Source organism: Strongylocentrotus purpuratus, unplaced genomic scaffold (assembly GCF_000002235.5).
Source record: "Strongylocentrotus purpuratus isolate Spur 01 unplaced genomic scaffold, Spur_5.0 spur5_contig_839, whole genome shotgun sequence".
In the NCBI taxonomy this organism is placed as follows: Eukaryota; Metazoa; Echinodermata; class Echinoidea; order Camarodonta; family Strongylocentrotidae; genus Strongylocentrotus; species Strongylocentrotus purpuratus.
Genome location: NW_022145545.1, coordinates 1,234,952 through 1,256,914, shown reverse-complemented (window position 1 = coordinate 1,256,914; position 21,963 = coordinate 1,234,952). Strand labels below are relative to the sequence as shown.

Here is a 21,963-nt window from a genome sequence, read left to right as displayed (position 1 = left end):
AAAAATGCAAATTTTCCTTTATTATAAAAGCCCATTTGTCATTCTCATAAGTGCCCCTCAGTGGCGGATCCAGGGGGGGGGGGCCCGGGGGGCCCGGCCCCCCCCCCCCCTTGAGAAAAAAAATCATGTAAAATCACGCGATTTTTACCTTTTTGGGGGGTTGGGCCCCCCCCCCCCCCTGGCGCTCAAGGGGGGGGGTGCAAATTTTAAAATTATCGAGGACCAAAAAAAAAAAAAATGTGCTCACTACCCCCCCCCCCCCCCTTACAATTTTACAAATCCAACTGCAAGATTTCCCTCTGTAGGTGCCCTTTTTTTCCCAGAAAGTGCCCCTTTTTGTTTGTGCCCCTCCCCCCCCCCCCCCAACCTTCGAAGTCGCTCCGCCGCCCCTGCAATAAGAAAATACTCAAAACTTTATGGATTTACAAAACAGTGTGTTCAGTTAGCACTGAATGTTTTGTCAACGTTTAGGTGACCTAGTGCCTGCATCTGCATGCTAATGACAGCAGATCCAAATCCGCGAATTTATGTTTTGCGAGGTCTTTTGAAAAGAAGTGATACATTTCGGTTTTGATTAATATTGGATGAACTGATTAGCCTAATACTGGTATCATGGGAAGCAAAGAAAAGGTTAGTAGCTGAGCAAGTATTGATGTATTCTCATTATGCCGTTCAACTTAAAGAACGTCTTTATTCTTTATTTGTTAATCAATTGCTTCGTAATGAAGAATTCTCGTAGTGTACGGACAGTGGTCATTTGCGCCCTGAGGTTGATGCCTTCCGCACTCTTGGAGAGTCGGTAGATCTCTGTCCTCCAAGTCCAATCATATTTCAAGTTTTGCATAAATCGAAAGTTGTTGTATTCATAGATCTATATCTGATGTTTCGTTCATTCTTTTTTTATATTTTTACTTCCTCTCATCTAAACATTATGTAGAAATATTGTAGGTCTATAACTAAAGCGTTTTATTCTGAATAAAAACATTGTAAACACTAAACAATGTAGATAATGATGATCGTGATTGATGATATAAAAAATGTCTAATAATTTTGTGTTATTGTTATCAAATAAATTACTTTCTAGTTACTAGAGATGTGCGCATGCGTCCCTGAATGAGGCCATGCATGACATTGCACGATTAGAACCATGGCTAAGCAAACCGTCGCGTTGTGCGTCTGGCTTCACGGGGAAGGTTGAGTGGCTGACAATCGGGTTTTTATTAAAGACCAATTTTCAATCTTTTCTGCTGCCAACAGATAATGGCACTGAGCACTCACATCCATGGGGGACCCGGTAGACTGCATCTCCTCCCACTGGTTCAAGAGTAAAGTGTTAAATGTTGGGCTTTGTTAGATCTGGCTTTGTTTTTAGTAGGCCCTAGGCCTAGACCTTTTAAAACCCACTGTTAACATGGTTAATATTTCAGCACTTGGTACTCACGCAGCAGTGTGATAATACATACCAGTTACCACCTATTAATGGAATGTACTTACACCGGAAGAAGAAGAAGCAGCATCAATTACAATTCCTGTCCCACAAACCCACAGCAAACAGATTGTACATGTGTAACTGAATAAATCCTGTCTCTCTTAATGTCTTTCAGGAAGCCATTGTAATTGTTCTAGATGTGGGTCCATCTATGAACCAAGCTCCTCCTGGTAACTGTACGACCCTTGAGACGGCACGGGATGTCATCACCATGATTCTACAGAGGAAGGTAAATAAGCAGTGTGTTCGAAGATAAATGTTCTGGTGCTAAGCCTTGTAAGCCATTATTATGGGGAAAAGAAACCCTGTGCAGTGTGCACATTTTGAATATCTGAGTTCGACAGAAATAGATCAAAATTTTGCAACAATTGTTTAGTTATTAATACATATTTCTTTGTTACTCCAAGGTGATACAAGCACAAAGATTGACAAGAGAAAGAAGTATATTTTTGATGCCAAGGGGACATAGAAAGCAAATAAAAACAAATGCAAGTTGTGATAGATTTCCTCATCATATTCCAACCAAGTCTTAATATGTTTAATAGTCTTGATGATTTTTATTTCACTTTTAAAAAATCATTTTCAAATGCATTTTACGATAGATTCATTAGCATAAGTTCCAACCGCTATGAATATATTATGAATAGTGCCATTAACCAAGACATTAAAAACATAATTATCAGTTCATGCCAAGTAACACTAATTTTTGTTTCACTTTGCCGTAGGTGTTTGCCGAGTCTAAAGACGAGATTGCCCTAATCCTCTTTGGCACTCCTGGATCAGCGAACAAAATGGACTATGATAACATCACGGTGGAAAGGCCCTTCAGATTGGCTGATCTTGATCTTATTCAACACATCAGGAGCAACATCCAAGCAAGCACAGAGTCAGGAGACTGTATCCTTTTATTTAATAATTTATAATTTCATTATACATACAGTGTAGGTGGTTGATTAATTTTTTTGCATCAACTACAGAGACTGTTTACAAACAAGGTGAGTTGCATTATATTCAGAATTTTTTGTCAACCCCATAGTCTAGCTGTACTCAGATAGATTGTTATTTATGTAATTTCATAACAAAAATGTCTAAAAGCAACAAGAAGACAAAAATTGATGTTGGCTGGAAAAAAAAGGAAGGGAGGAGGGGGACGAGAAACTAGAAATTTTATAAATGTAATGCTTCCTGGGAGAAATTTCAATTATTCAAACATATTTGTGGCTTATACACCCAGTAAATAAGATCGATTGATCGATCTGTATTGAAAAACAAGTCAGAAAAAATCTTGGAACCAGCGGGACTTGAACCTGCCATCTACTGCTTGCCGGGCAGCAACTCTACCACCAGGCCATCACTTTTTTTTTCTTTTTTTTCAATCGATCTTATTTTCTGGGTGTATAAGCCATAAATATGTTTGAATAATTGAAATTTCTCCCAGGAAGCATTACATTTATAAAGTTATTGTCCTATGGCGGACTAATGAATATTAATGAGTCAGAATGAATCAGGAGAGCTTGGGTATTTGTTTCTAGTTCATCGTGACTGTGCCATGGACCAGTGATGGCCTGGTGGTAGAGTCGCTGCCCGGCAAGCAGTAGATGGCAGGTTCAAGTCCCGCTGGTTCCAAGATTTTTTCTGACTTGTTTTTCAATACAGATCGATCAATCAATCTTATTTACTGGGTGTATAAGCCACAAATGTTTGAATAATTGAAATTTCTCCCAGGAAGCATTACATTTATAAAGTTATTGTCCTATGGCGGACTAATGAATATTAATGAGTCAGAATGAATCAGGAGAGCTTGGGTATTTGTTTCTAGTTCATCGTGACTGTGCCATGGACCAGTGATGGCCTAGTGGTAGAGTCGCTGCCCGGCAAGCAGTAGATGGCAGGTTCAAGTCCCGCTGGTTCCAAGATTTTTTCTAACATGTTTTTCAATACAGATCGATCAATCGATCTTATTTACTGGATGTATAAGCCACAAATATGTTTGAATAATTGAAATTTCTCCCAGGAAGCATTACATTTATAAAGTTATTGTCCTATGGCGGACTAATGAATATTAATGAGTCAGAATGAATCAGGAGAGCTTGGGTATTTGTTTCTAGTTCATCGTGACTGTGCCATGGACCAGTGATGGCCTGGTGGTAGAGTCGCTGCCCGGCAAGCAGTAGATGGCAGGTCCCGCTGGTTCCAAGATTTTTTCTGACTTGTTTTTCAATACAGATCGAGCAATCAATCTTATTTACTGGGTGTATAAGCCACAAATATGTTTGAATAAAACTAGAAATTATATTTATTTGGTCTAAAAGTGAAGTGGGTCTAACTTTATAGTCCAGTGAATTATGGAGCGCCAATTGTCAAGCTTTTTATTGCGTACAAATCATAAGATTCTGTAACAAAATAATAAACAAAAAATAATCTAGTCATGATCCTTGACTTATATTCCTTTTGAAATACCAGTTGTTGATGCTCTTATCGTTGCCATGGACCTGATCCACGATGCTACTTCCGAGAAGGCGTCAAAGTTCACGAAGAATCGCATCATTCTCTTCTCTGATCTGGGAGGAGAGTTTGCAGACGACAAGCTTCAGAATGTGACCCATAGCCTCAAAGCCATGAAGACGGAAGTTAACATGATGTAAGCTCTCAGCTCTTACTTCAGCAAAAATATAAATGTTCTAAGCATATGACAATTTTCATTCAATGTTTCTCCAGAAGTAGACTCATTTAACTTTTCTTCCTTATTTCAGACTGCATATTATATCATAAATACATTAAACCATAGCTCCAGTAAAATATGCTCAAAATTAGTATTGGTGTAAAAAAAAAAAATTATATATATTTTTTGTTCATTGTAAAATGACAAGTTGATAAAAAGGGATAATCTATGTTACTGTAGTAAGTTGACCAATGTGGAAAGAGTCAAATGATGTTGAGTTAAAAAAACAAAAGCACACTGTCTGAAGATCATTATGCCTACAGCACAGGTTCAAAAATGAAATCTACTAGTACGTATATATACAGTCAAACCTGCATTAGCGACCACCTGTTTAGAAAGAAATCCTGTCTTCAGAGACCACATTTGTTGTTTCCCTTGAAAATGGTTTCTCATTGAAACATGAACTAAAGGAACTTTTACATAAAGACAACCTGTGTACAAAGACCACTTTTCTTGTCTCCCGTGGGTGGTCTTTATAGACAGGTTTCACTGTATATGTAAAGAGGCTTCTTGTCCACATTCTTACTACAATTTTAAGATATCTGGGTACTTAGATCAAATTCATTCAACCTATTCTCTAATTTGCAGAGGACTTCCATTTGACAACACAGACGGAGGTGGTGATGGCGATGATGCCCGTGATCAGCCGTCCACCAGCCGAGGTCGTGGGCCGCCACGAAAGGTGAAGACCCCACAACAGATGGCTGGAGAGAGGCTGGTTATGAACATTGTGGAAGAAGTGAACGGATGCATCTATTCATTCGAGTGAGTCTTTTGATACTCATTGAATCCATTCTTGTTTCCAAAGAATGCATTTTATCAACAGAAAGGGTTAACTGGAATATTGAGCATGGTTCCATAGATTGAATGTTCATAGTTTCACAATCAAAAAGATTGTTTTACCTGTGAGACTTTTGCCTTATCACCACTGCAGGCATCATCAGACTGACGTTCCATGGCTGACATCAAAAGAATCATTTTCTTTGAAAATTGTATAGGTCCAAGCTGTAATAGGGTTATTAGATACTGAATCTTTGGTTTTGTTTTCAATATATGTTACAAAGTACTTTGCCCGTAAACACTACCCTTTGAAATTGATATACCGGTTGATGACTAAATGCTTCTAGTGCAGTAGATTCAAAGATACAAGTAATTTGTAAATTGTTTTATTTTGCTCGAGTTGATAGAAGCAAGTATATCATTGCTCAAAGTCGTGTATGTGACGCTTGAAATGACTATGTTTGGTTGTTTACAGCGAGGTGATCCCAGCAGTGACCATGTTTGAGAAGAGGGCAGTCAGACCTACGCCATGGAAGGTCAATCTAGAGATTGGATCAGAACTCAAAATACCAGTCTCAGGGTATCTCAAGGTATGATTTATATTTATCTTCTTAATAACCCCCTTCTCTGTGGTGTGGGCATAAAATAGCCCCCCCCCCCCCCTCCATGAATTAAATATAATATCATAGTTAAATAATGGACACAAAATTAGAGTAAAGAAGTGTTTTTTTCCTACTTAAAACTAACAGATATAGACATTAGAGCGCCGTAATGGCAGCACAGCTTAAGCCGGGGAAATAATCTCTCAAGTTTGGAAGCGCTTAGTGATTGTAATAAGCGCCATATTAAAACTGAGTATTAATATTATTATTATTATTATTATTATTATTATTATTATTATGAAGTTGGTTCTTATGGAAGATACCTAATGACCAATGGAACAATAGATTAGGTATTTAAATTGAAATTGAATAATCACTTAAAGCTGCTAGGGTATTCTTGTTTTACTTACCATCATTATATGAAATTGTGACAAATTCCATTTCTTTGTCTTTATATTTCATAAGGATTCATGTTTAGGATTAGGGTACGGGTTAGGACAAGGCTTTGGGTAAGGCATTAGGGTAACATGGTTCAGGTAAGGGTTATGCTAATCCATTACCCTGATGATGCAGATGTTATTAGTTGGTATAGGACAAATCATGCTTCGGGCCAGTGATGTGTGGGCCCAATTATTTATGGGACCAGTGGTGTCTAAAGATCATCTAAGATAGTGACAATCATCTTTAATGAGTAGCATTATTTGGCAGTTATCATGTAAGAGGGCACTTGCTTGTAATATGCCCCAGTGCCATTGATTAGGAGAGTTTGGCCAACCCGGTTCGAGTTGGACACAATATGGCGACTACTGCTTTGTTGAGCAAGCACAAAACAAAAGAATATACGCCATGTTCTGACCCAGTGAAACCAAGTTGGCCAAACTCTGTGTATAGATGGTATGCCCTGTATGGCAGATGACATCTGTTTATCATCCATGAATAAAATTAAATTAAAAATCCTCTTGATATGTCTATGATGAATGGTAGTCCTGATGTGAGAGAGCTCTATTATTCAGTGTTCATATCAAGAAATTGTTCATTTTTGGGTGAAGTATATGGGGATAAGTCATATGTTGTATGGGACTCATTGTACAGAATCTCCTAATAGAGATAGAGGTAGTTGTCCTCATTGTTGCTGCCTCAGAGATGATAGCATAATTAATGCGCCTCAGAATAGAATTTCTAGATAGACGGCACTATAGAAATGCCTATAATTATTAATTATCAATTAGCATAGGCATACGGTAGTTGGCCAGATTTATGGATATGACACCCATCTGTGTTGCTGAAGGAAATACCCTTTTGTTCCCCATATGACTAGGTGAAAGAAGCCACCGCTAAAAGCTGGAAGTCCACCTTCCAGAAAGGTCACAGGGAGTTCACCCCTCAGACTATCCGCTCTAAGCATCTCAACGATGACGAAGAAACAGAAGTAGAAAAGGAGGACCAGGTGGAAGGTGAGATCGATGAGCAAAAGAAAATGATTTATTACTTATAATAATAAGCCGAATGTATGGTTTTAATTGTAAGTTGTAGGAGGCTGACAGCTTGTAGTCCTATTAGAGGGACTAGGTCATATTTAATGGTAGAAGTGTTGTAGTAGTAGTTGAGTGGCTTAAGCACTTGACTTGAAATTCGTAAGGTCGTGGTTCGATCCCCAATACGGCACTTTTGTCCTTTGGCAAGGCATTTATCTTCATTTGCCACACTCGACCCAGGTGAGGTAAAACGGGTACCTGGCAGGAATTAATTCCTTGAAATGCTGGAGCGCTGTAATGGCAGCTAAAGCCGGGTAATAATAAATGCGCCTCGGAATAGAATTTCTAGATAGACGGCGCTATAGAAGTGCCTATAATTATCATTATTATTAATTATTAAGTGAATAAATCAGATGCCATTCGAAAGAAAATGCGCTTTGGAATTCCCATGCCACAATCTTTGATTTTATTTATGTAGGAAACATTAATTAAACATCTCCTTCCAACCTTAAAACAAAAAAATGAACATTGATTCATCAAATTATTAAAAAAAGGTCCATAAATAGAACTTAGATATGATAGTAATGTACATTGATATAGTGCTCAATACTCATTGTTTCTTAGCGTGTTATGCAGTGCACATATCATACGTTAATGATCAAATAGTGATCAACCTAATTTCATGCATTTTCGTTGAATGCAACCCTCACTTTTAATCATATGTTGACAGGATGGGGTTGTATTTTTCAAATTATTACAGGTGCTCAAAAGTACATTTTTTTTGTTATAAATTTTGTTGAATGTAGAAATGAGCATTACTTGTCACAAAAAATGCTTATTGTCATTTTTAGATTTAAATGTTCTTTAACTTTCATAGAATTGGAAAATAAAATATGACACAACTGACTTTTCCATCCTGCATCTTCTATATTCAGGTTATCGCTATGGTAACGACATCATCCCAATCTCAGAGGAGGATAAGAAAAACATGGATTACAAGAAACCTGGCAAAGTGATGCAAGTCCTTGGATTCACTAAAGATAGCAAAGTAAGCTATTAGAGAATAATTTGTATCTGATAACGATTAAAGGGAGTGTGACATGACGGACGACGCGACCGTAGCATTCGCGTGCGTGCAACATATGTTAAACCGAAGCGTGAGGAGAACTTCGGTCTGTTTTGCCAACGCTAGCGCGTGCTGACCCAGTTAATCAAGTCCATTCGTTTATGTGCAGTTGTCCAAAAGAAGACGTAGACGGCGTTAACCAGTATTTCCCATGATGCACTCCCTTTAAATGATGAAATTTAAAGGTAGTGCATAACTTTTGTTGAATTTGAAAGGTTGACCATGGTTTTCCTTAATTTTCAACTTGTGGATACACCTACATGCTTGAAGATAGAACATGATCCCTAAAGTGTTTGCTCTTGAAAATTCACATTTTGTAAAATGATGTTTACAGATGATTTTGATGATTTGTTTTTTACAATGAATATACTCATTAAATACAAAAAATAGTCTGTTAAATGTTACTACATGTACCTGATGTTTTATAGTATTCAAATATATATGCACTGTAAGCATTTTATATACCGGTACTTTGTTTATTTAGTACCGGTATTTAAAACAAGTTTATTGTTACATAATTCTTTCCTAAATACTGACTTAAATTTATTTGATATACCGGTAAATAAGATTTGTTGATGCTTAGAGTAATATTAAAGCTGTTTGAATTCACATGGCAAAAATAAAATATGTTTGAAGTGTACATTAACATTAGTCACTGAGCATCTAAAAGGCCTAGTAGTGTAATATGCACATTTGTTCTCCTTTTCACCAGATCAAAAAGCACCAGCAAATAGGCAACAGCGTGTACATCTTCTACGCCCAACCAGACGACCAGGCAGCGGCGATGTCTTTCTCGGCTCTCGTCAATGCTCTTTACGAGACCAACTCGGTGGCCATCGTTCGGAGAGCCTACTCGGGTAGTAGCGCCCCAAGGATTGGCTTCTTGGCCCCACACATCAAAGCTAATTATGAGGTGAGAGGGTATAATAATAATAATAATAATAATATTCTGTATTTATATAGCGCACATAACATCGATCCAATGATGTGCCTAAGTGGTTTACAGATACATTATTACCCTGGTCATCGGATTCAGGCTTACAGGGTAATGATGACCCCTTCATGTCATCAGCGACAAATCGGTACCTAGAGTTTGAGTGTTCAATAGTGCGTAGAGATGTAATGGTGGCTTTGTTTTTTGTGTGAAACAGGGACAGGTACACTCATTGTGAAGTTGTTTCCTGTGTAATACATTTTATTCCCAATTTAACAATGACACCACTTTTAAAAGTCTGAACATAACACTTGAATGGCTGCTGCATAAGTACTTGACGTCACAGAAGGTGTCAAAGTTCCCCTTGCCTTGGATAAAAAAAATCATGCCCAAGAATAATAATAATAATAATAATAGCTCGTTCTTATATAGCGAATTGGCATATTCTACGTAATGTTTGAGCGATTGATGATTGATTGATTGATGATTTGTTTTATCAAACTACTATTAAACCATGAATGGCTCCTGGCTGGACTGCTTCCCAGGGAGTGGAGCATGTGTATATGTTGTGTGTGGACAATCCTGAATCTGATGACCTGAGTAATAATATCTGTAAAGCACTTGGAGACATTTTCAATGTATTCAGCGCTATAAAAACCCAGAATACTATTTCACATATGATTGTTATTATTATTGTTAGGCTTGAAGGTAAACAAAGTGATGGACATATTGCTTTCGGTGCTATCCAAGGGACATTGGGATCAGAGCGTTAAAACTTACGGGCACTAGAACATAAATACAGTTGAAACCTTTGATTTCTGTTCAATTGAAATCAAAAATCAATCTTTTCAGGCGCTCTTCTACATTGAGCTTCCCTTTGCTGAAGATCTCCGGATGTATACCTTCATGTCATTAGACAACAACAAGAGATGCCAGCCATCAGGTTAGTCACATTTACAATCAACTGCAATGGCTTCATGTATGGCACATACATGTATCCACCACTAATTATTGGTGCTCCTATATTACCCTGGCTTTAGCGAGGGTACCGACTGCTGATGCGAAGACTTTTTTGACCTTCATTTCATTAGAAAATCTTGTTGGAACACTGATGAAAGTATTTTGGACAAGTGCATATTTTTTTTTTACTAACTATGAATTCCAATAGTCATTGTGTGGAATAAAACTATGATTTTGTTACATCCCAACCCCTACTTCATTTCAAGTTAGTTTCTAACATGTAAAAGTATTTGTATTTTTGTAATGTGTACAATGCCTTCTTTTAGTTAATTTGCCACTGGATTTGATTAGTTTCCTTTGGTAAGTCAGTAAGAATGTAAATATAATAGAGACTCAAGAAATAAACCCTAGATATTTTATATTTTAGGGGAAAAAAAACAAAAAAAACTTCCTCTTCATGATATAATGAACTGTGCCTATCATTGAGACAATTTACCATATTTGGTACCAGTATTATAAAAGTTTATTTGTGGTGTTGATATATATTAAATGTATATTGATCACTTTTTTTTAATCTTGCAGAGGAACAACTCGCAGCAGTTGATAGTCTCATTGACAACATGGATTTGATGACAGCAGAAGAGTAAGTCTTTGTATTTTATAATTTTATCATCATTATTCTCCTACTCGGGAGTAACGACTTCAAAATTCTAAAATCAAATTGGAATTGTAGTTTTTTTAATTCTCTGACTTAACCTGATAACTTCTGGTGGGTAATTTTATAAGTTTTCAATATTAATATAAAATTTTGAATAACTTGTACATACATGTTGTTCCACTTTTCTCAAACACATCATCTACATATCAAAGATGAAATCAGATTTTAATCTGAAATGACAGCCACTTGTTGTCATCAATTTTCTATGGAAATAAGCTGACTTCAGGATTATACACAAGTTGAAAATAGTTCAATGAGCATCTAGATTTCCCTCATAATCACACATTTCTTGACATACTATTTTTGAGGGCATTTATTATCATCTTTAGGGACATTTCTTATGCCACTTCGTATATATATTGTTTTTCAATTGATGATTTCATCTTTTATACCACTTGTTCCTTTACCTCACTGACAGAGATGAAGACGGAGATACAGAGGCCCTGAAACCAAAGAACACCTTAAACCCATACACTCAAAGACTATGTCAGGTGAGATCTGGCTGGACGTATTGTCCTGTCTCATATTGTGCATTTAATTAGATGTAAACTTCTCAATCGATATCTGTACATCTGAGTGATCCTTTTCCAGATGTGCAAGAAATCATACCTGAGCACATCCAAGCAACCTTTTTGTGTACAATACTAACAACATCTGAGGTTTTGAATATGTCTGATGATTGTATTCAATTTTAATTGCCCTTTTAGAACTCGGATGAGAAAAAATTCTGAAGCGAAATTAAACATTTAATGTCAATTTATGTGTTAATCTCCACATAATGGGTTAAGTATTGGACACCTACATGACCCAATACATTGGGCTTACCTATACAGTGTACAAATAGATTTGTGTTCAAATAATGCCTGAGCATTTATGATTTTGCAGTTGAAGGGCATTTTATCAAGAGCGGAGGCCTGCAAGTTTATTTTGTTAACTATTCTGACGATGCATTATTACTTTGCAATTGCAGTGCCTAATGCATCGCGCATTGAACCCAGATGACCCCATACCTGGCATTGAAACAGCGATAGCCACCTACCTACAACCTTGCAGGGCTGTAGCTGTCCAGTGCGAACCTGACGTAGAGGCGATGCAGAAGCTCTTCAAGCTGGAGAAGGCCAAAGCCAAGGAAAATGTCACAGGAGACAGCATATGGAAAGCCAGGTACAATAATGATAAAATAATAAGAATATTATTAATGATAGTGGGTTCTTGTTTAGCACTCCTGCCTAGCACATTGCTACTTTTGGCACTCCATTATTATCATCCCGGTTTTAGCACAGCTGCCATTGCAGTGCTCAAGAATTTTTAGGGAATTCATTCCTGCCAGGTACTGATGTACCTCACCTGGGTTGAGTGTTGCAAATATAGATTAATGTTCTGCTCAAGGACATTAGTGCTGTGACAGGGATTTGAACCTTTACCTCGTGGTTCACAGTCGAGGATCTGATCTACTGGACCACAATAACTTTAAAAGAGATCTTTGTGGGTTAGGAAAGATGTTGATTTTGATTTAATTTTTGTAGGCTGTAAATATCCCCTGTCTTTGACACTAAGCGTTTGAATCATGATATTTGATAAGCTGGCCAGAATCAAGTTTTGATTCTCATCTCCTTGTTTCATTGTTAAATTGGGCATGAGATACATATGGTCTGCTCAGAGCCAAGCGGATATTAACTTGTATCATTAAAAAAAAAATAACACCCTTCTTGTTCAGAAAAGACCACATATATCCTCATTAAAGTAGACGTTACAATGCAAGTACCCCATTATTCATGTGTGTAACAGAAGAAAATGAATCTGTTATAAATTCAAACATGTAAAATATTCAGATACTTTGCTTTTGTTACACATAGCATGTAAAGGTTTAGTAGATAAGACAGTTTAATAGCTTTATTACAAAGAATATTTTGTTAGCAATGAGTAAGTCTTTTTTTTTTCAACCAAGTTTTCCCTGTACCTTATACAAAGCCCAATTCCTATGTCTTTTCTCAACCTAGTGATGGGGGTGATGGGGAACCAGCGCGTAAGAAGGCAAAGGTCGATGATGAGGTCAACGGAGGTGATCTCAGTATGGCTGGAATGGCAATAGGGGTTGTCACAGAGGTATGTAATGGTGATGATGGCGATGATGATCGTGGTGATGATGGCGATGATGATGGTGGTGATGGTATTGGTGGTGGCGATGATAATGGTGATACGAATGAAGGTGATGATGATGATGGTAGTGGTGGTGGTAGTGGTGGTGGTGGTGGTGGTGGTGGCGATGATAATGGTGATACGAATGATGATGATGATGATGACTATGATGATGGTGGTGGCGGCGGCGGTGGTGGTGGTGGTTGTGGTGGTGGTGGTGGTGGTGGTGATGGTGATGAAGATGATGATGATGATGATGCTGATGATGATGATGATGATGATGCTATGAATGGTGATTATGGGGGTGGTGGTGGCATTAGGGACGATAATGAGGATGAAGCTGATGATGATGGTAATGATAAATAACCAACTATATATAACCGACTTACTCAACATTACCTGTAATATTATTACATAAGGCTGAAAATGTTGATGAGATTATCATATATTCCTGTCCTTGCACTTGATTTAATTTCTGTAGTATTGATTTAAACGATTCCTTAATTTTATTCATTTTTTTAATGAATATTTGTTTATCCTCTAGGTCGGTACAGTTGATCCAGTTGGAGATTTCAAGGCCATTATCTCACAGAAAGATGAAGATAGATTCAAGGAAGGTGAGATATACCCTCCTTTGATAAGATTTTCACAAATAACTTGCATTGTTACCAATTTTGACCAAGTGTGCAAAACAAAAAGATAAAGATAAAATGTGCAAAATAACAAAAAAAAATCAACAGAGCAATTTTACCATCATGTATTTTTATCCAAGGTTTGATGAAGTTTTGTGTACAGTTCAACCAGCAGAAAGAAGGTAATTTTAGAATGTCAAGAATTGATTATCAATGATCCTTTAACTGCAGAAACAATATATATCATAGATAATGCATACATCAAGAATATCATGCACAGTGTAGTGAAGATGACCAAAATAGAGCCATTTCCACTATTTCTCTTACTCTTTGATAATATTCCCACTGAATTTCTAAGTCAAGAAAGTTGTTGGTTTGTAGAATGTGTTCATACAGGTCATGCAGTATATAAATGTGAGGGTTGTTTGTCCTTTCAGCTGCTGGTCAGATGGGAAAGAGGATCCTACAGCTGGTCAAGGAATCCTTTGGATCCCAGCTCTACGGTAAAGCCTTGGACTGTCTCAGGGTCTACAGGGAACAAGCAATACAGGTAACGTTCTCAGCAACATATGTTGGGCTTTTGATAAGGCCTAAAAAAAAAATAGGTTGTATTGCCCTTCAGGTGCCAAAACATGGGTCGGTCGGTCAAAAATCTTTCTTTCTTTTTTTTCTCCCACTTTGGGCTGATATTTCTCAGTTTTGAATGCTTTGATATCTTTTTTCTCTAAAAATCAGTAAAAAAAAATTAAAATTAAAAGCTGACCGTTGATTTCATGATATTTGGGTCGGTCTCAAAGGGTAATACAACATATTTTTTTAAAGGCCTATGTGGGTGTACGTTTGATCATGATATGTGTCCTGAAATTGATATAGTTTGCAAAATAATGATAATTTTATTAAAGATGTTTATATCTGCATTTATTTCGATTATCAAAATTGTTATGAACATGTGAAAAGATTATTGACGAATCACAACTTGAGCACTTATTTCCTGCTTACCTGTAGTAGAATTAGGGCAGTGTTTTCAATAGAAGATGTTGCATGGATATTACTATTTAACTTGTCAAATTTCATTTCTCTTCAGCTGAGCGAACCAGAAACATTCAATGCTTATCTGAGGAAACTGAAGGATGAACTGAAAGAACTCTTGAAAGTAGATTTCTGGCAAGATGTAACAAAAGGTAAGATTACAGATATTGGTTGTTTGTTACAATGATATCTTAAAAAGCAAAGGAGCAAGTAATATCGAAAATGATTACCGGTACCTGCATTGATGTGAAGTATGATACTTACTTGGTATACTTGGGTGTAGAGACTGGTATCTTAGCTTATTTGTCCCTCTTTACTGTTGCATCCCGTCTCAAGTATGGTTCAAACTTAATTGGATCGTTTCTCCAATACCTTTCTAGGGATGACTTGAATTGGTTAATGGTGGTAGCATTGACTACTTCCTTTGGCAGGGCATTCCAATTCTTTACACTTTGTAAATGATCTTTGTCGTTCTTCAATATTAGTCAGGTTTCATGAACTCTCCTGATGATTTCATGAGATCTATGTAGGCACCATCATAATCTGTCGCTGATATCTTATTGGCTCTGAAACTATCGTCAGACTTTTCAGTTCTAGAACCATTGTCTTGGTATTGGACCCGGAAGTGCCTTTGCCAAATATACCCAGGACCAGTGCTGTCCTCTACGGTCGAATACCGTAGTGGTGATAACAAGAATGATTTTCCATGAATAGCCAAGATATCGGTCAGTTTCGAGTAGGTTTGTCAGTGTGACATGACCTTGATGTTCCTGCATAGAAGATGTAATGCGTTCATTGTAGCAGTAATGATTGATTAGCCTTCATTCAATGTTTCTTCTAACAGATGGTCTCACACTGATCGATGTTACAGAAGCAAGGGACAGCAAAGTATCTAAAGATGAAGCTGACAAGGTATGCTTTAAAGGCATCGTTTAACAATGTTAAATCTGAGATGCATGGCCCTTCGTGTTATCAGTGTCTGTGATTTGGTGTAATATTGAAGCCCTAAAAAATTGCGCTTCAAAATGATCATTGAGTGCCTCAAAAAAGTAAAAATCTTTGAGTGACCGGTTTTACCATACTCATTTTCCCCAATATACTGTAGTGTTATGAGAACCGTTAGGAAAACGCAAAATGAAATTTTGAATTTCAATCATAAATATCTTGATAATCAGACAGGTGATCGGCTTGTAAAAGTCATGGGATTCCTGAATGACCTAAAGGTTTATAATTATCATTGCAGCATGAGCTAAATCAAGGATTTTGTTTAAGGATCTGAGACAAATTTACTGGATCCCTTTAATGATTTCCACCTGTCATAAGATGCAGAAGTTCTATGATTTTAATTTTCATAATGGGTTTGTTTAGGTTGGTCCCGTAATGATTGACATACAATTCATGACCTCAACCATGTAAGATGATGTACAGAAAGAACTGCAGTACACTTTGGAGATGGAGCATTCTGTTAGATCTTTGATCTTATTTAATCTTGTTCAATCTTATTTAATCTCGTTCAATCTTATTTAATCTTGTTCAATCTTATTTAATCTCGTTCAATCTTATCTAGATCCTCCAAACTCTAATTGCATTGTCATCTTTTCAAGGGAGTCTCTCGTACTATTTCAAATTCTGATACTTGGAAGATGCTTTTAATATGATGTTCCATGTTCTTTGTATAGTTTATTCAGGAGGAGGAAGTTCCAATGGAAGACGAGCCAGCTGCAGCCAATGAGGAAGAAGATGCTGATGATTTGGTGAGTGTACTAACTATCAGTGTTCTAACCCCCTTTATTTTCTTCATATTGTTGCCATGAAATGTAGAATAATTTCTGCTTGGAACCAGAGGGGTATCTAGTAAGATTAAAATAAACCAATTTTCACTAACAACAGACAATGTAGTTGACTACATGGATTAGCTCAGTCTTTTATAAGGAGGCAATATGAATACTTTTGTTTTTTAACTGCTTGTACTTGTATTTGTAGTAATTTTGACCTCTTATTTTTGCCATATTGAAGGTACCAACACGATACCCACTATAAAAAAATATATAATTTTTTTTTTCAGTGAATATTATTTAATGAGAGAATTTAATTTTTTTAACAACTTAGAAAATTATTATAGAACACAAATTAACCTTTGAATGTTGTAAAAAGAAACATTTTCAAGGAATGATATTCCAGACAGATTAGCTGCTTAATCTTTACATATGCCCTTAGATTAAAAAACAAATATTCTGGTCATCTCTCCCTCCCCTCCAAAATGAAATGAATTGTAGTTATTATAATGATAAGGAGGAGTAAGAAAATAATTAAATATACCTTTTTCTTTGCATTGGCATGATTAGCCCTGTACTCTGTCTTCATTGATGCAGGAATACATTTTTGAAACAGAAAATTATTAATTAATCTATTTTTCTCATATTCTTCTGCAGCTGGATATGTTGTAAAGTTCTGAACCCCGTCAAAACTCACATCAAAACCAGGTGAAGTTAACTCCTTCATCGTCCAATGTGCTCAACTCAACTCTTCAACAGTTGGCCTTGTAATGTATGGTTGTTCCTTCACACAGACAATGATCTCCAAAAGATGAGCATTCTTCCCTTAATTTAACTGAAATTATGTACAGATAAAGCAATTTTTTCATGTCCGTTGGTCATTCTTCTCCATCGATTACCTCAAGCAGAAGCCTGTTGCATATTAAGACATGCATTGCAAGTTTGTATGCACAGTTGCAAATATTCAAAAAAATTATTCAGAAGTAGAATATTTTCTACATTTTTTTATTTTTTTTACTGTAGTAGTTGAAATTAATCATGATCATTATTATTGTTATAGTTCTTTTTTTAACTTTGAAAAATCTTTCGATTTTATAATTTCTTGATGCTGTCCATTTATAATTACATGCAAACTGTAGAGAAACAGTACCTTTTTTTAAAAGTAGTGAGCTGTTATTAATGCAATATTCTGGAAATTGAAATGTATTTATATTGTTAATAATACTTGCCCAGCCTTCGTAGCCATGATTTAAGTGTAGAATGATTTTTGTTGGACCAAAAATTCCACATAGGTATACACTATTCGGGACATTATGTATGGTAATCCTACTCTAAACTTACAGAGAAATATATTCATTTAAAGAATAAGAACCAAGAGTTTGGAAAGGCTAGAGGTGTTGGAGATCTGATACAGGGAATAAGTAATATTTTGGCTCAATTCAGACACATAAATCACTAATATTTTATCAACTTGCTAAGCTGACCTAGCTGCAAATATGTGAGCCAAAAGCTGCAGGGCAATTACATATAAACATCCTAGTCATTATATCGAATTATTATACAAGTAGAGCATGATTGTCAGTTGGTAATGCCTTAGAATTGTACATAAACTGGAAGACATCTTACTTCTGAGTATAGACATATCCATTTGCCATAGGATGGGATTTCTTCTAATATTACCTTTAACATTCCATTCAAAGGTTGTAAAAGAAATGCATATCATAGCATTGTAGAACATCATTTATCTACAAAATGCTAATGTATGCCTGATTACTAAAGCTATAGACAATTATTCATTTTGATAAGGTGTCCCTATCACTTATGTCAGTTTTGTTTGTTTATGTTAGCTGGTTATTCAAATCCTTTTGAAATATTGTAAGAATCAATCAGTTTTGTGCTTTCATTTTAGGTCATATAATCTAATCATTAATGTCACAAGATATGTATTGAGATGAATAGTAGTTTTCATCTTAACTGTTTAATTTGTTTTTTCTAAATTCCTGGTGAAGTTCCCTTAGATCCCAAATTGTTTGAGCTATTCCTATAGGATGTGCGTGTAATCCTTCTGTTATTGGCCAGGAGATCCTGCTCTTTGAATAAGCTAAAATTCCTGTCTCACAAGAGTCACAAATGATCATTCACCTAAGCTAGAAGATAATGATAGAGCCGCTAATGGTGTTCTTTATTGTCTTTAATAGTGATTAGGAGATGATCAGCTTACCAAGATCCTGTTACTAATCACACAGATTTTAGGGCTCAAAGCTATTGAAGCCAAGACTTAAAGAGGAGAAACTCTTTTTGTCTTGCTTCAAAGAGGCAGATTATCTGTCTTCATTATTGTTGAAGGTGCAAGATGATTAAATGAAGCAGTAACCAGCATGTATGATCAAATTCAGTATTTAATATGAAGTTAATACTGGAAAATGTGAAAGTCTAGAAGTCTTAGATTGTCCCAAGAAGCAGTTAAATGGAAATTAATGGATACAAAGCAGGAAAGTATTATTCCATGTCCTGAAATATAGGTTCTTTCCTAATTACTTCCATTTAAACTGCTCTCATTGGAGGGTACCTTCTGAAGCAAAGTTGCAAACTGTTAACTCCTGAAATGAACTTACTGTTGAATTCCAAACACTTTCACAATCTGTAACGGCACATCAGATTTGATCAGTCATGCATAAACCTTGCTCTTTTGAATAATTAATGCATCAGAGAAGATTTCATTCCATTTCACTTTGCTTTTTAATAGGAATTTATCTTGAGTTATTTTTTGCTTTGTGAAATAAACGATTTTGTTATAATATAGAAATCAGATTGTAATGTATCCTCCTTACAAATGCTATTACATCTTTCTTATCTTCCATACATGCCTTATATTAAGGTTTGCTAGAAAACATCATGGCAGTACTAGCTTACATGTGTAGGGAAAGAAACTATATCTTGAGTACAACTCGTGTATCTGTAGAAAATAATTATTTTCAGCTTCGCTAATTGCTTATGAAACCAGGAGGTCTTTTTATTTGTAAATGATTTGTAATCAATACTCTTTGAGGAAGGAACAAAGTTTCTCTCTTATTAAAGATGTAATTATTCTTGCTGTAATTAAGGTATGTAACGAAGAATGTTACATAATGGGATTTATGCCATGTTCTCTGATGTACATCTATAAGTCCGATTTTCATCTCGCAGCAGGCTAATGTGTGCACTGCTTCCTGACATAGGCCTATTTGAAGAAAAAAAAAACATATCTTGATGTCAAATATGATTAATAAGGAACCAACTTTTAACTAAACTTGATAGCAGAAAAGTAGGTCCAAAAATTTGGCAATACACATACACGAATTGTTAGATTTAATTTGCAATATTTTAGGTGATCAATAAGCACTGTAGACTATCTTGCACCAGATTTTCGCTCAATTTGTGACAGCATTTTAAGTTGGTCATCTTGAGAATGGAGGGAAAGGTTAGTGTTGATTTTTATCATCAGATCATGAGTTCTCTGATATGATCAGTTCAGGTGACATGTATTTGCACACACTATTCACCCCCAAACTTTCGTGAAGCAAATGCAAACATTTATCAAAGATAATTGCAATGCAATAAAATATTGATGTCATAATTTGTTCTCAAAATTGCATCAAAAAATAAGCAACTGACATGATTATATTCATGCCAATTTATGTTGTCTATTTTAAAGCAGAGCTTTCTAGCACATGTATGTCATTATATAATGTTCACACACTATTTGGGCATGATATCTATAGTAATCAACATTGTATTCGTTTTTGTATTTGAAAAACAAGTCTTTTTTTTATGTATGCCCAACATGTCATTTAATGATTTCCAGTAGGTTTTTTTTGTTGCTATAAGCTACCTTTAAAAGGTAGAGAGAATAAAGAATTTCTTTAGGAAATAGATTTTTAAAAGCTTATTTTGAGTTCTTGCTTTTATTGTTGTTTTGGTTTTAAACTTATTCTCAATAAATATAAATGTATATTACGCAAACAAAACAGTGTTTATAAAACATGACGCTCAACTTACGTTGCTTTGTCTTTTTCAAATATTTCTAATCTTACCCCTAAATTTCTACGTATCTTGTGAAATGTTGAAAACTTTGCCACATAATTTTATTGAAACCCTTACGATAAACACATTAAATAAGATATAAGTATGGATATAATTGACATTAAGCCAACACAAACTTGGGTAGAAATCATACCTCCTGCCGTAGGTCATTGATTGGTATCCCCTTTCTTCTCTCTTTCTAGTTTTCTTTGTTTCACTTTCTTCCCCTCTCTTTTCCTGTGTCAATTCTCTGAATCTATATACAGGGCCTTTTTTTAAATCTTTATCTGTACCCCCCCCCCCCCCCCCACAAAAAACCACCTCTCTCTCTCTCTCTCTCTCTCTCTCTCTCTCTCTATCTCTCTATCTCCCCACCCCTCACTCTTTCTGCAGGCAGAATTACTAATCTTAGCAAATGTGTTCCAGGGTTTTTATCCAAAATATCTTTCACTCTGCTATATTCAGAACAAAGTGATTTACCAAGTCCCACATGACAGATAATCCGTAATATAACCGCATTTCTCTTTCTCAGATCCCATAAAATTGGATTCCCTATCATGTGCTTTGTGAGCATTTCTTTTATCACCATCGTATTGTATTCTAATAGGCTGTATTGACGATAAAGCTTCGGCTAATAGGAGAAATCATGCCTTCTGTCTGCTTCAGATTTTTTTTTTGTCCCCATACAAGAAAAAAATTCTTAACAAATCGTGGGAGATTGTAATCATGGTTTACCGTATCTGAAACGCGTGTTAACAGTCCATGTAGTTGATAAGAAGTGGGAAATATATCATTTACCAAATATATCATTTTTAACATGGAGCCCGCGGGCCCTTTGCCCCCCCCCCCCCCCACACCACACACACACCCACCCCCAAACAACATCCGCCACTGTATAAAGTAAATGGAATTTTCATACGAGAGAGCTACATTGTAAAACGTGTGGGTTTAAAGAGTTGAATTGTGGACAGTGATTCCTGAATCCGCGTACAACAAACTGAGAACTCCCACCCGTAGAGAAAAAGAAGTAACTAGCCTATTCACAGAGAGCTACTAATCGGAGCCCTTAACCACTTTCTATTTTTCAGAGCTGAATAATAGGCTCTGTGATAATCTCTTGTACATTGTACATTTGTAATTGTTCCCCTATACATCATACCGGGAGGTCTTGGTTCATAGTATAGTGGTGTTGAGTCAGTCGAAAGCTATTCGGTGGTAAAGCGTGGGGGCCATTCTTTGAGGGGACACCCGGGGTCTTACTGCAGGGTGGTGCTTTTGAGAGGGATACAGGGGAGCTTGAGTCGTTTTCTTTTTACACCCCTTCATTTTGTTTTACTCTCGTTTATTTTTTTAAATTTCTATCATAATAATTAACCAACAAAAAGAAAATCGATGGAGGAGAGTTCCCTAGTGCCCCCATAGCTACGCCATTGTTTATGTCACTCACTTGACTCTCAACCCAATGGTTGAGTGTTCGAATCCCAGCCAGACACTAATGTCATTTGGCAAGACATTAATCC

General features: G+C 36.2%; 1 protein-coding gene across 1 annotated transcript; it reads left to right on the top strand.

Moving 5' to 3' along the window:
- The first annotated feature begins 495 nt into the window (after positions 1 to 495).
- On the top strand, positions 496 to 20,307 carry LOC593186 (X-ray repair cross-complementing protein 5). The gene is made up of 20 exons (XM_030987888.1): positions 496 to 630; positions 1,605 to 1,718; positions 2,215 to 2,386; positions 3,953 to 4,130; positions 4,800 to 4,976; positions 5,467 to 5,581; positions 6,912 to 7,047; positions 8,004 to 8,116; positions 8,907 to 9,107; positions 9,981 to 10,071; positions 10,671 to 10,731; positions 11,225 to 11,297; positions 11,777 to 11,970; positions 12,807 to 12,912; positions 13,490 to 13,562; positions 14,015 to 14,127; positions 14,662 to 14,758; positions 15,451 to 15,518; positions 16,286 to 16,360; positions 17,039 to 20,307. Exons 1-20 carry the CDS (start codon positions 613 to 615, stop codon positions 17,051 to 17,053), a joined length of 2,190 nt encoding a protein of 729 aa, XP_030843748.1. The 5' UTR covers positions 496 to 612; the 3' UTR covers positions 17,054 to 20,307.
- The last annotated feature ends 1,656 nt before the right edge of the window (positions 20,308 to 21,963 follow it).